The sequence below is a fragment of the Buceros rhinoceros genome, unplaced genomic scaffold (assembly GCF_000710305.1).
Source record: "Buceros rhinoceros silvestris isolate BGI_N320 unplaced genomic scaffold, ASM71030v1 scaffold6587, whole genome shotgun sequence".
Taxonomy (NCBI): domain Eukaryota; kingdom Metazoa; phylum Chordata; class Aves; order Bucerotiformes; family Bucerotidae; genus Buceros; species Buceros rhinoceros.
In genome coordinates, this window is record NW_010421492.1 from 86,956 (window position 1) to 99,056 (window position 12,101).

General features: G+C 44.2%; 1 protein-coding gene across 1 annotated transcript in view; it reads left to right on the forward strand.

The window, feature by feature from the left end:
* The window catches only part of ST5 (suppression of tumorigenicity 5), a gene marked incomplete at its 3' end in the record, with an annotated part of 77,440 nt that overhangs the window by 35,256 nt on the left and 30,083 nt on the right, over positions 1-12,101 (forward strand). The window contains exons 6-11 of the mRNA XM_010139674.1: positions 1-57; positions 2,830-2,926; positions 3,833-3,877; positions 6,156-6,340; positions 6,997-7,106; positions 8,341-8,410. Coding sequence (XP_010137976.1) covers positions 1-57; positions 2,830-2,926; positions 3,833-3,877; positions 6,156-6,340; positions 6,997-7,106; positions 8,341-8,410 — 564 coding nt within the window. The remainder of the gene's footprint in view (positions 58-2,829; positions 2,927-3,832; positions 3,878-6,155; positions 6,341-6,996; positions 7,107-8,340; positions 8,411-12,101) is intronic.

Sequence of the window (12,101 nt, forward strand, 5' to 3'; positions counted from 1 at the left end):
AGCCTGAGTACCACAAGTGAGCTGCTGTCTACGCGGCGGGCCAGGAGGATCCCAAAGGTACTGGCAGGATCATCAGGCTTATGCTGAGGATAGGTCACCTGTCTGCAAGAGCTTGCAAATTTCTATCCAGCTTTAGCCATCAAGGAAAGCTCTTTTCGTATCCTAAAGGAAAACTGAGGTCTCAGGAGCCAAGATGTACTCCTTTTTCACATAGTCATACTGTGAACATCCCTTCTCTAGAAGTGGGTCATTCAAGACTAGCAAACATCTGATTACCATCTTTGCGGAGTAGGTTTTAAGCCAATTCTGTTTTGCACGCTTTTCTTTAAGCTTGGTGGGCCGGAGCATTGCTGTGTACCTTTATGATTTTGCATGTTCGATGGCCAAGCAATTATTATTTATAAAATGCAGCAGCATCTGAAATGCTTTTTCTTTCCCCGTCATTTGTTTACTGGTCTCGGGGAAAAATAACAATTACTGGCCTAATGATCCCTTTCATTTACTCACAACATGCCCCATGTTGTCTCGATGGATTTGAAGTAATAATTAATTTTCCATTTTTCAAGGAGTTTTCCAGTTCAAAATGGGATATGGAAAAAAACTCAAGCCACCAAACAGCCACAAAAAACCCCAACAAACCTTTTCTAGTACAATAACAATAGAGGGGGAGAACTGCCAATATATTTACTTCTGGCTTGTGAACAAAGTTGATTTTTACTATATATTCAGCTCTTTCCAGCTCTTATTAAAGAGCATATTTGAAAGTGCTTAGCTGTAAATACTGTGAGTAGAGGGAAACTTACATGTTACAGTCAATTAGTCTGAAATTCTGTCTAAGCAGGAGACGAACAGAAAGAAGGAAATGAATCCTATGTCCTTAATGTTTACTCTATTTTTACTTTCTTGGAATCTACTGTTTTATTGCACAAATGAGCATATATCTGTGAAGGAAGCTACAGAGTAACTTTGAGTAGCTTACTACTTGGTTTTGAGTAAAACCTGGGAAGCCTGGCTGTTATTTTGAAACCATCTTTTTTTTTTTCATTTAAGGGACATATATTCTCCTTATATGAAATTATGTTTTCAGCATATGAGTGTTTATTGTTGTCCCGTAAATTTCTATTTTTGAGCTCTCCAGCTCCTAGAATCCCCTGTTACTGGAAAATCTCAGGGTTTTTAATGACAAAATGTTAGTTATTAGCAGGAGAAGCTCCAACCTGACAAACTCCTGTACCACCGCAGTGATACTTCGTGGAACAATATCCAAATGCTTTAAACATCTGGGCTTTCCCCACCACAGTGCAGGTGGTGGTACCCTGGTGAAGCAGCTCAAGCAGACAGAGGGCCAAGCAGCACAGCGAGGGGAGCGAAAAATCCCAGCAAGGCCCCTCGGTCTTGGTTCCTCCTGCCTCGTTTAGTGCTTACGTGCAGGAATTTCTGGGCTGGTGCGTGTGCTGGAGCCGGGCAGGGTTCTGTCCCGCTGGCTCTGCTGTGGCACTGTGCAGATGCCCGGCGGGCAGAGCCAGGCTCGCGGTCACAAGCAGAGCCTTGCTGGTGGGTTGCACATGGGTCAGGCAGAATGTACCTGCAAAATCCCTCATGCCGCTTCAAGCCGGAGAACAAGTGAGGATTTTAGCGCTTCAGACTGTCTGTTCTAGGCCAGACCCTCTTCCTCTGTTGGAGAGGTTGCGTGAGTTTTTCTTCTGGTCTGTGCGCTGTTACTGACTTTCTACCATGTCTACAGCGAATTAGTTTCTCACGCTGAGTAATTTCTCTTCGCAAGCTGAGGTAAAACAGCTTTTGCAAATTGTATTATAGCTGTGTGATAAAGCTGCGATGGAATGAAATATACTATTCCTGACTCACAAAAACATTACGAAGATTAATTACTCCATAGTTGGGAATCTCCAGAAGTTATAATATTCTGCTTAATTACAAATTCTTCATAATGACAACCTCTTGTTGGAGGCAGTAAACACAAGTTATCTCATTAGCATTTTCAGTCATCTCAGATATTTTTGGATAGACAGTTATTATGTGCATTAGCCCTGCCTGAGGGAAGTCATGGAGATGTTTACCAGGAGATAAAATTCTGTCTAGCGCTGATTAAAGCTAGCTGAAGCCATCCCTAACAGCTAACTTCAAAATACTTTTGTAGATAAGGATAAGATTAGAGAAAGTAGATACAGCACCTCTGAAGTAGAGCATGAGTTGGAAGGTGGATGTAGAAGTCCGTATGGGCCAGATCCTCAGCTGGTACAATATAGCTTCAAAGCAGCTGCTTCACTCTGTACCTGAAAAAGCTTTAAAAAGCTTTAAAAAGCGAGCACCCTCTCCTTCTGTGCTTATTGAACACACTAAAACCTCAGTTCAGAGAGGTGCTAACACACGTGTTACTTTGTATTAAGATCATATTCTGATTTTGAAGGTCCATGAGACCTTGGCAAAGTTGGGTATGGCTCGTGGATCACCGTTACTTAGACATGCAAGTGAAGAGAGAAACAGTAGCATAGAGAGAGGAATGAGGTGCTGGAGGATAACAGCTACCTTCGAATCCACAGGTTCCTTGTGCTTTTATTGGAAATGCCTACAAGATTCTTGATTTAGATTTCTGAGTTATTTTAATATGTATCCATAGGTAAAGGAGTGAGGTTTAAAATAAGTGATTCATAGAAATGGGATTCAAAAGAAGAGGTAAGAATTGCACCTTGAAATACTAAAGGCTTTGGGGGCTCCAGCTGGTTCATCATCCGTGGTCAAATCCTTTGTTTAGATTAATTAAATGTCTCCTTATGGAAAAGCGTTTGGTCTCATTTTCTTATTTTGCAGCTTGTCCAAAGAATCAATTCCATCTACAGTGCAAAAAGAGGGAAAAAACGACTGAAGAAACTTTCTATGTCAAATATTGAGACAGCGTCTCTACGAGGTATGACAGAAGCGTCATGATTCTGTGAATCCGTTTGAGTGTTACAGGATTTTCCCTCCTTTCTGCCACATCTCCCCTGGGCTCTACTTTGTTTACAACTTTCTTCTGCAAACAGCGATAACTTTCTGTCTGCAAGAGGAGAAGATGGGGATGAGCTAAAAATGAACGAGATTCTCAGCATTGTCTATCCTGTTAATCCCATGATCAGCTGCTGCTTTAGTTCACTTTTTGAGTAATTTGCATCTGCAAGTTTTGTCCCAAATTCAGTTTTGACCTTGTAATTCATGGCATGTGAGCGTAACTCATGCTGTGCTTCAGACTGCTTCTGGGAAAGCAGGGTCCAAAAAGAAATCCAGACCATGTTTGTGGTAGGAGTACGACAGAGCTTGAATGCGAGCACACCTCAGAAATACATCTTGTCGTACGGTTACTTTTGCGTGTTACTGCCACTCAGTTGGGTGAGTTCTGATGGTTGAAAATGTGGCCCAGGCAGACAAAGCTTATAAGGCTTGCTTTGACTTCTCAAGTGCTGTATAAGTTTTTTCCCCAAAATATTAGTCTGAAGCAGCGGAAGGGTCATAATCCATGTTGCGAATGGCACGTTCATCTCCGTGGTTAGCATAGGTGAGTGGTCAGCACAAGCAGCTGCTGTAATGGAGAATGGATTTGGCACTTCCATCAGAACGAAACTCTTATTCTCAAGCAAAATTGAAAATTAGTCCAAGGAAAACACAATCGAAGGAGTCATTCCAACTGTTTATTTCAAGATTTTTTTAAAACTGAGGAAGGTGCATGCATGGATCACAAGTGATCGATGTGAGATGATTTTTCCCAGTTTCACTATAGTTAACCAAGTTTATGATCGCTTTGGTTTTGCATTAACTGATCCCTCTATCTCCTCTGCAGATGAAAACAGCGAGAGTGAGAGTGACTCAGATGACAGGTTTAAAGGTAAGGGATCAGCCTTCAATAACTTCTAGTCAGCCTCTGTCACAGACCTTAGCAGGGTACGTTCTTCTGCAACTGCACATTGTTCCATGGCCTGTGTTTTCCTTCCTGAGCTATGCTAACTCCATTACTGCAGAGCTCACAAAGTTTCCATCACAGGAGCATGGCTGTGGAGAGCAAGGACAAAACGAGCTGTGAGGATCTAACAAGGATTTGGCAACTGTGTCGTATAATGAAGAACAGGACCTTTGATAGATCTGCTTTGTCAGCCACTTCACAGATGCTGATGTTTTCCAGACTGACTACTGGGTGCAAACTTTGAGGGTTGAGTTGGATAAATACACCTTTTATTCATACACTGCTTTAAGTGTTTACTGCTTGCTGCTGTGGGAGGAAGGGTTCTGGGTCTGATCCAGTGTAGTGATTCTCATACTCTTTTATAGGTCTGCGGTCTCCAAATTGTAGAAATTCCTTTATCAGTACACAGCACCTGCACAAACTCTGCTTAAGCCCATCCAGTAAATTTAGTCCCTCATTTTCAAGAGTCCTGATACATGGAGAGACGTATAAAAAAGTTGAAGGCAGCAACAACAGATGTTTATTTCTAAGAACCTATCATGTTGTTAGTAAGTGACTGGAAAAAACCTCGAGTGGGAGGTTGTAAGTGGTTATAAGGATCAAGCATTCAAGTCTATCTGCTGCACATGACACCTGCATACTGTTCATGCAGGAAAACTTGCTGGAAGAAAATTTCTTGGGGAGAAAGATTCATTCCAGATAGGTGGTGGTAAGACCACCCGTAACAGGCTGTGTGCAGCATTGTACAGGGATGCGTGGAAAAAGACGCACTGTTCCTTTGTAGAGAGATACCAGCCCAAAAGCGTTTTCAGTTCTATTTACTTTTGTGTGGAAAAAATACAGGGGTTGCTTCTGCTCATAGCCCATGAAAGGCGACAGACAGACCCTGGCCTCTTGTTATCGGGAGGATGTTCTGATTTCTCTGGAAACTGGGAAGCTGTTTTCCCTGTTGCTGTGGAACAGAGGATCTTCATTCTGATGGCTCCCTAACTGACCGCTCCTGTGTGCCTTATATTTACACTGATGCTCTCAGAGCATCCTGGGCCGAAGATACAATCGTCACATGTGGCATGACAGGATTCACTAGGTCCACATCTGCTGGGGTTGGCTCTTTGGTTTCACCTTTTGCAAATATGAAGCACTGGCCAGCAGCGTGGATCTACCTCAAGGCAGGACAGGGCAGGTTACTGGGGTTTAGCTTCCCTAGTTGGGCAGACCCAAGTGCTTCATCAAACTAATTTTTAATTTTTGTGCTGTTGAACCAGTTGTGTGATGGCTGGTCATCAAGGGCTTTCCCTTTCTTTCTGTCAGTTAGTTACTGCTCTGATCAAGTGCTTGTGATGTCGTATTTCGCTCCACAAGGGACAGTCGCCCTTCTGCAAACTGTGGGCAGTGTCGGTGAATATGGCCTTAAGGGACTGCTAATTCACTTGCCATTGCACAGAGACCCTGGTGTAAAGCAGTGGGGAAGTGCACGCAGGAAGCTGGTTCCACTTAGTTGTTTTCACTTGTGGGCCTACCAGAACTAGTAATGATGGACTGACTAGTCCACCATAGAAGTCTAGCCACAAGTCACTGGATCAAGGCACGTCTTTGAATGCGGACTGGACATGACCATGGATCTAAGATTGCCCCTCAGTCGCGTTGGCACAAGCAAAGCAGTCCCGCAGGAGGCAATGTGCACCTCATCCCTTTCCTTCCCTCCTCCCCGGAGGTTGTTCCGTTACTTGTATGGACTGTGCCTGTGCTGCAGAGAAGACAATACCCCTTCGGTGGTTCTTAGCATAAAGCTGTGCTAAGTAGGGACAGGTCACAGAACTGTTTCTCACCAGTGTAAACCAGGTCCAAGTCAGGCCTGAGATGTGTCACCCCGGAGGCTCTAGTGCATTTGCACGACCACATGAAGGCTTATAGTCTAGTCCTACATGTGAAGAAAAAGCAGACCTTTGGCAGGGGAACAGTGAACAACAAATTATTTCAGTGACTTAGGGCTGCATCACTTCAGTACTTGGAGGGAGTTTTGATTTATGGGTGCAGTTAGTGAGGGAGACTGCAGCACGAGGGTTTGCTCTCGAAAGGAGAACGCGCTTGGAATGATACGCTGACAAACTGAAAGTCCTTTGTGAATGGCTGTGGCTTACACGTACCCAGTGCAGTCCCAGGTCATGATCTGTTTCTTTTTTCTTTTCTGTTTAAACGCTAGCTCATACCCAGCGTCTAGTACACATCCAGTCAATGCTGAAGAGGGCTCCAAGTTATCGAACCCTGGAACTGGAACTGATTGAATGGCAGGAACGGGAGTTATTTGAGTATTTTGTGGTAGTGTCACTGAAAAAGAAGCCCTCTAAAAACACTTATCTCCCAGAAGTGACATATCAGTTTCCCAAGGTAAGAGAAGAATTCTTACGTACAGTTCATTCTGAGATCAGTAATGTGAATAAGTGGGAAAATTAATAGAAATCTGTTTTTTAAATGGAGTGAATCATTCAGTTTTCATAATTGCTCCAAAGTGATCCGTTACAAAGTGAAAGGCATAGTGAAGGAGACTGAAGCCTTTTCCCTGTTTACCAATTTATCTTTGCCAGTGCTGGAGAATTTGATCTGATGGTAGGTGCTTTAAAGACTGTGTTTAAATTTAGTTTCTAAGTATTAAACTTTTAATTGATTTTTGGCTATGTTAGGATTTGTTCCAAAACTCAGTGAAGTCAATGGAAAGACTTTGCTGATCTATGGCATTTCTCTTGTGCTCTTGCAGCAGAAAGGAATTTGAGTTAGGGCTGTGTTTTAAGTGGCCATTGAGCAACAAGGGAGTTTCAGGCAAATTAAAAAAATAAACAACAAAGAAAAAACAACTCAGCAATTATTTCTATTGTACTAGCACCTGTAAGCCTGTCTTGAGGTCATGTCTCACTCTGCCAAGAACAAATAAAGAACAAGATGATGGGCACTTGCTCTTTAAAGCTCAGTAGTAACCCCCCTTCTGAGAGGTGGTGTGAAGCTGGCACGAGCAGTAACTCACCGCACCTCCATTTTCTCCCCTGCAGCTAGAAAGACCAACCAAGCAAATGCGTGAAGCAGAGGAGCGCCTCAAGGCTATCCCTCAGTTCTGCTTCCCTGATGCCAAGGACTGGCTCCCTGTCTCCGAATACAGCAGGTAAACCCCGCGGTGCTCTGCTGCGCAGTGCTGCTGGCGTGCATCTGGAGTGGCCGTAGGCTCCATGGTGCCCAGTTCAGGAAGTAGCAGTTTGAGTTTTGGCCGCTTCAGGCTCAAGCAGCTGTCCCTAATATTTTTTTTTTCTAAGTTCTGTATTATTTTTCTTCTGTATTGTGCCCGCCTTACAGGCGTGTGGCTGAGATGTTCTTCTCAGTGCTAAACCCCAAAGCATAGATGGAAGTATTTAAAATAAATCTTAAAAAGCACAGGGCCCTGCCTACCACCTGCCCTAACCATTTTCCCCAGAGTGCGTGTCTAACATTGCAGAACACCTCTTCTTTAGGCTCAGAGAAATGCTATTCTGAAAGCTTTTACAGAGCCGAGCTTTGTGCCAGCAGAGGAGCCCTGTCTTCCTTTTGTCGGAGATGAATGACGACAGGAGGAGGACAGGGGAAGGGAGAGCCAGGCTTGCATTTTCTTATTCAAAAGAAACCTCAAAAAATGTATTTTTCCCCTACACTGATGTGTCAGAACCTTTTGATCTGAAGGTGTAGAAGTAGTAGAATTAGGTAGAAGGGATGGCGTCATTGAATAGTTTGGGTGGGAAAGGACCTCCAAAGGCAGGGACATCTTCAGCTAGATGAGGTTGTCCAACCTGATCTGGAAATGGGGCCTCTACCACCCCTCTGGACAACCTGCGTCAGTGTTTCACTACCCTCATCGTAAAACATTTCTTCCTTCTCTCTAGTCTAAATCTCCCTTCTTTTGGTTTAAAACTATCACTAAAAAGTTTGTACCCGTCTTAGAAAGTGATATAAAATAAACTGGATTTGGGAGAACTGTGTTATTTCTGGATTAGATTTCTCTACTCAGAGAATATCCAAGGTTCTTCCTTTAAGAAGAAAAACACGGTCCAAAGACAGGATCTAATTAAAATGTAAGGGAATATTTGAATACCGCCCTCAAAATCTGATTCTTGTGTTCCTTCTGCAGTACAAAGGGACTGCCAAGTCACTGAAATTCTTATGAGATACCTGGGTGGTCCGCAACCGTGCAGATATTTTTGCTCTACTGCTGATGGAATTTGTTCACAGAGTATATCCAGATGAGGTTAGAAGACCCTCCAGTGGGTGGAATCTCTCCCTGAATAAGGCAGCATCCCTTTCTAAATGATCTACTACGTAGCTATGCCGTAGTTCTGATAGTAAGGTCTGGGCAATTTATTTTCTTCTAGTGAGACCTTCTCTTTCATGCTGACTGGAGAAGACGGGAGCCGACGGTTTGGTTATTGCAGGAGGCTGTTGGTAAGTACATCACCTTCACTTCAGCATGGGTGAAACAGTATCTCAGAACTGCAGTCTGAGCTTTGAGGCTATCTCCCATGGTTTTAAAAGAAAACAGAGTTACTCACTCTGAAATCTGGAACTGTTAAGGAGCTCAGGTAAAATAAGAATTTGTAACGGCAGTCTCAATCAAATAGATCCCGCGTCTTTTAGGAGATTCGTAAGAATGTATGTGGAAGATGTCTTGTATGAGCACTTACTTTTAAAACCCTTTATATCTTTCAAGCAGAACCAGGAATACTACAACACAGCAAACAAAGGCAAATGTAGTATTTCTAAACGTTTGTGAGTGGTGTTTATCCCTTGGACAGCTGCTTACATCTCCAAAGCACTCTGCTGGCACTGAGTAATCGGTCTGCTGCAGGTCTGTGATGTAGGTAAATAAGCCACCCTGTCGAGCAGAGGAGCAGCGGTGGTGGAGAGCATGCCACCGTCACCACTGGCTCAGGGTCAGGCAGTAAGCTGATGGCAGTGCCGGGAAGTCTAAGTTCTCAGCCTCCTTTGGTCACGAAGACTGAAAGGGTGGTCAACTGGAGTGTGGGTACCTGACGCAGCCTACTCTACCCAGTTCTGTCCCATCACCTGGAAAATCACTGGTCACCTGATAAACTGAGAGTGGGACAGCATGTGTGTTTGGGGAGGGCGGGGAGGGGAGGAAGCAGCACAAAGGCTTGCAAAGTGTGTTAAAGCAGGTGAAGCACAGCGCAAGCAGGGGGTCTGCTCTCCATCCTGCAGACCTGCCTGGATGGCAACAAAGCGTAAAGCAGGTGGTTGTTCCTGCACTAGCCTATTTATCACCTCTTGGATGGGTTTGGAGCTGGTTGCGAGTGACCAGGCAGGGAGCCATGGCTCCTGTGCTGTGCACGTGTCGGTGTCCTACACTTGGTTGGAGAGGATTTTTTGTATATATGTGTGTGCATGTAAAATGGGTGCTGCAGGTGGAGCTTTTGCATACTCTGTGCAAAACAAATGTCTGCAGCAGCACTGCATCTTGTGAACAGGTACTCCCTGCCTAACAGAAAGGGACACTGGCACTTCCCCCTTCCTCCTCCTGGCACGATTTCCTACCTTCTCAAGCTGCTTTCAGTAGCTTTCAGTGGCTTCCAGCAGGCAGAGCAACTTGCTGCCGTTAGAACAGCACGTTCCATCCCAGGGTGCTGCCTGTACCTGCCGCTGCTCTTACCCTGCTCCCATCTACAGCAAAGCTCCTTGTCGTGCAGACAGCAGATGCTCAGTCTGGGAGGTATTGCTGTGTGTGGTTCCTCTAGTTGTAAGAAATGTCGTTTAAACTAACATAACAGAACCTTGTTTATCAGTTCTGTGGGCGATGTTTGCCGTAGGTAGCATCACGGAGAGTCGCTTACTCTGTATGACACAGTGTGTAAGCGTGGGCCACAACAAGGTTTATATGTGGAAAGGAAATGTCGGTGAAGGCCAGGGCTGGCCAGGGGGCGGTTCAGAGGTAAACAAGTGGAACACCTGGAACATCCTTGCTGCTGTAAATAAGTGTAACGTGAAGGGCAGCAGTACAACTCAATTACTTTTTTGTTTGTTGTCATTGAAAAGGATAATGAGGTATATTTTGAAAAAATAACAAAACCTCAGAGAATGTTGGCTAGGATTAAATTATGGAATGTTTTCACTCTACCCAGTAAAGGTGGGTTAAGACCCTTATATCTCTGGGAAAGTTAGCAAGTTTGGCATCGTGCACAGAGCTCACATTTGTGAAATGTGAAACAGTTGATCCTGGACCAGGCTAAGTCTGAAATTATCAGCCACCACAAAAAAGATGTGTACGCAGGAGTGTTAAATTAGTTTGTCAATGAAGGATTACCTTAGGCTGTTTTTCCTTGTTTAAGGCTCAGTGAAATCCACCCAGTGTTAAAGGCAACATAAAAATAGAGCACTGGCTTTCAGCTGGTGCGGGAGACAGGTTAGCAGAGCAGGAAATACTGGGAACAGAAAGAAATCAATACTACACACTTTTATATAAAAGATGTTTGAGACAGCATTGGAGATTGGTTTTATCCTCCACTGACTATGGGAAAAATCAATCAGCCAGACAGCAAAAAATAATTTAAAAGAAGGAAAAAATGAGTATTTTCTTGCTAAATCTATTACATAGTTATAAAGCCAGTTATAAAGCTGATCTGCTGCTGCCCTGTGAGAACACTTAATTCAGGGAGTTTCGTCTGGCTCCCAAAGCTGGCATGTCTCATGTCACTGGTACAGCCTACCCTCAGAGGACAAGGGAGTGATACCAAGGTACTTAACTGTCTCGTCCCTTTCTGGGACAAATCCTGCTGTGCCTTCTGAGAACAAAACTGGCACAGTCTGGGGCTTAGAAAGAAAGAGGATTTTGGAAGCTGCAGAGAAACAGCAAGTGAACCCTTCTCCTTAGGGTTCAGCTGTGCTTGCAGAGTGTAACAATTTCTTGTCCCCTCAAATGCTGGTGCGTGGGTGGAACAGCCTCACTATGTTCCTCGGTGTGATATTTACAGTCATGTGCATGCTTTCTTATTTTATACATGCAGTTACAGAGTTTGTACAGGCAACAAGGATATTATGGCCAGATTATATGCCAGAGCCTTGGGCTCTTTAGTAGATTTTTGTATTTGGGTGTCTAATGTCCTGAGTAGTTTCTGAAAGCTTCAGCCAGTGTGGCTCTGATGTTCAGGAGTGCACAGCATCTCCTCTGATCAGTCCCATTCCCGACCCGTAAGTTCTGTCAAATGCAATAACCACGACAGGAATTACACACAGTTTTGGGCAAGCATTACTGAGGAGAAAGGTGGGCCACAGTGTGTGATGTAGAACCATAAGAAAATCCTAAAATCATCATAAACTGCTCTGCTTCAAGATAAGCCACTGCTCTGAGGCCAATTCCTTAGGAAATACTCCCCAGCGTCCTGGCAAGGATGTAATCACCAGCGAGAGGTGTCTCCCGCCCTCTAGAGCACTGGGCAGCCCTCGGCCGTCTGTGTCTTCTGTGGAAGCTGGTGGTCCGATTTCTTCGTTTATGAAACAGCCACTTTTTGTCAGCCGCCTTCTCCTTTGGCATGTTGTGATATGAACAATCTGCTCCACTTTTTCTCTTCTGCCTTCAGATTTCGGATTCTTTCAGAGTGTTTTATCGGGGGGTGTGCTAAAACCCTGCCAAAACTACCTCCAGGGATATAGTGACAATTATGTTCTGTTTGTACTACAAATCCTGTACAGTATCTCCTTTAAAATGCATTTATATCGTTTTGTTTCATTTTGGAACAGGATTAGAATGGAATGTAACCTATTGCACCACCGCAAACAATCTGCACTTCCATAGATAGCCTGAAGTTTCCCAGTTACATCTTGATACCTCCAAGGCAATCATGTAACAGCTCTCCCGGTGATTTGATGAGAGGCATATGCTGCTGCTTATAAAAGGAAATGGGCCAATATATAGTAGAGACAGCAACTCTTGCTGCTGTGCCTTTTACTGCAAATAAGACATTTTTAATAACTAGTTGAATTTAACTTTCCATGCTGATTGATCCATCGACTTGCCAGGCTCTTTTCCAGCGCTGTTCTTGGGCTGCGGCTCTGCGACACACGCGTGTCAGCGGCAAAGATGGTGTGAGCAGTTACTGCTGAGGGCTTAGGCTCACCCCACCAG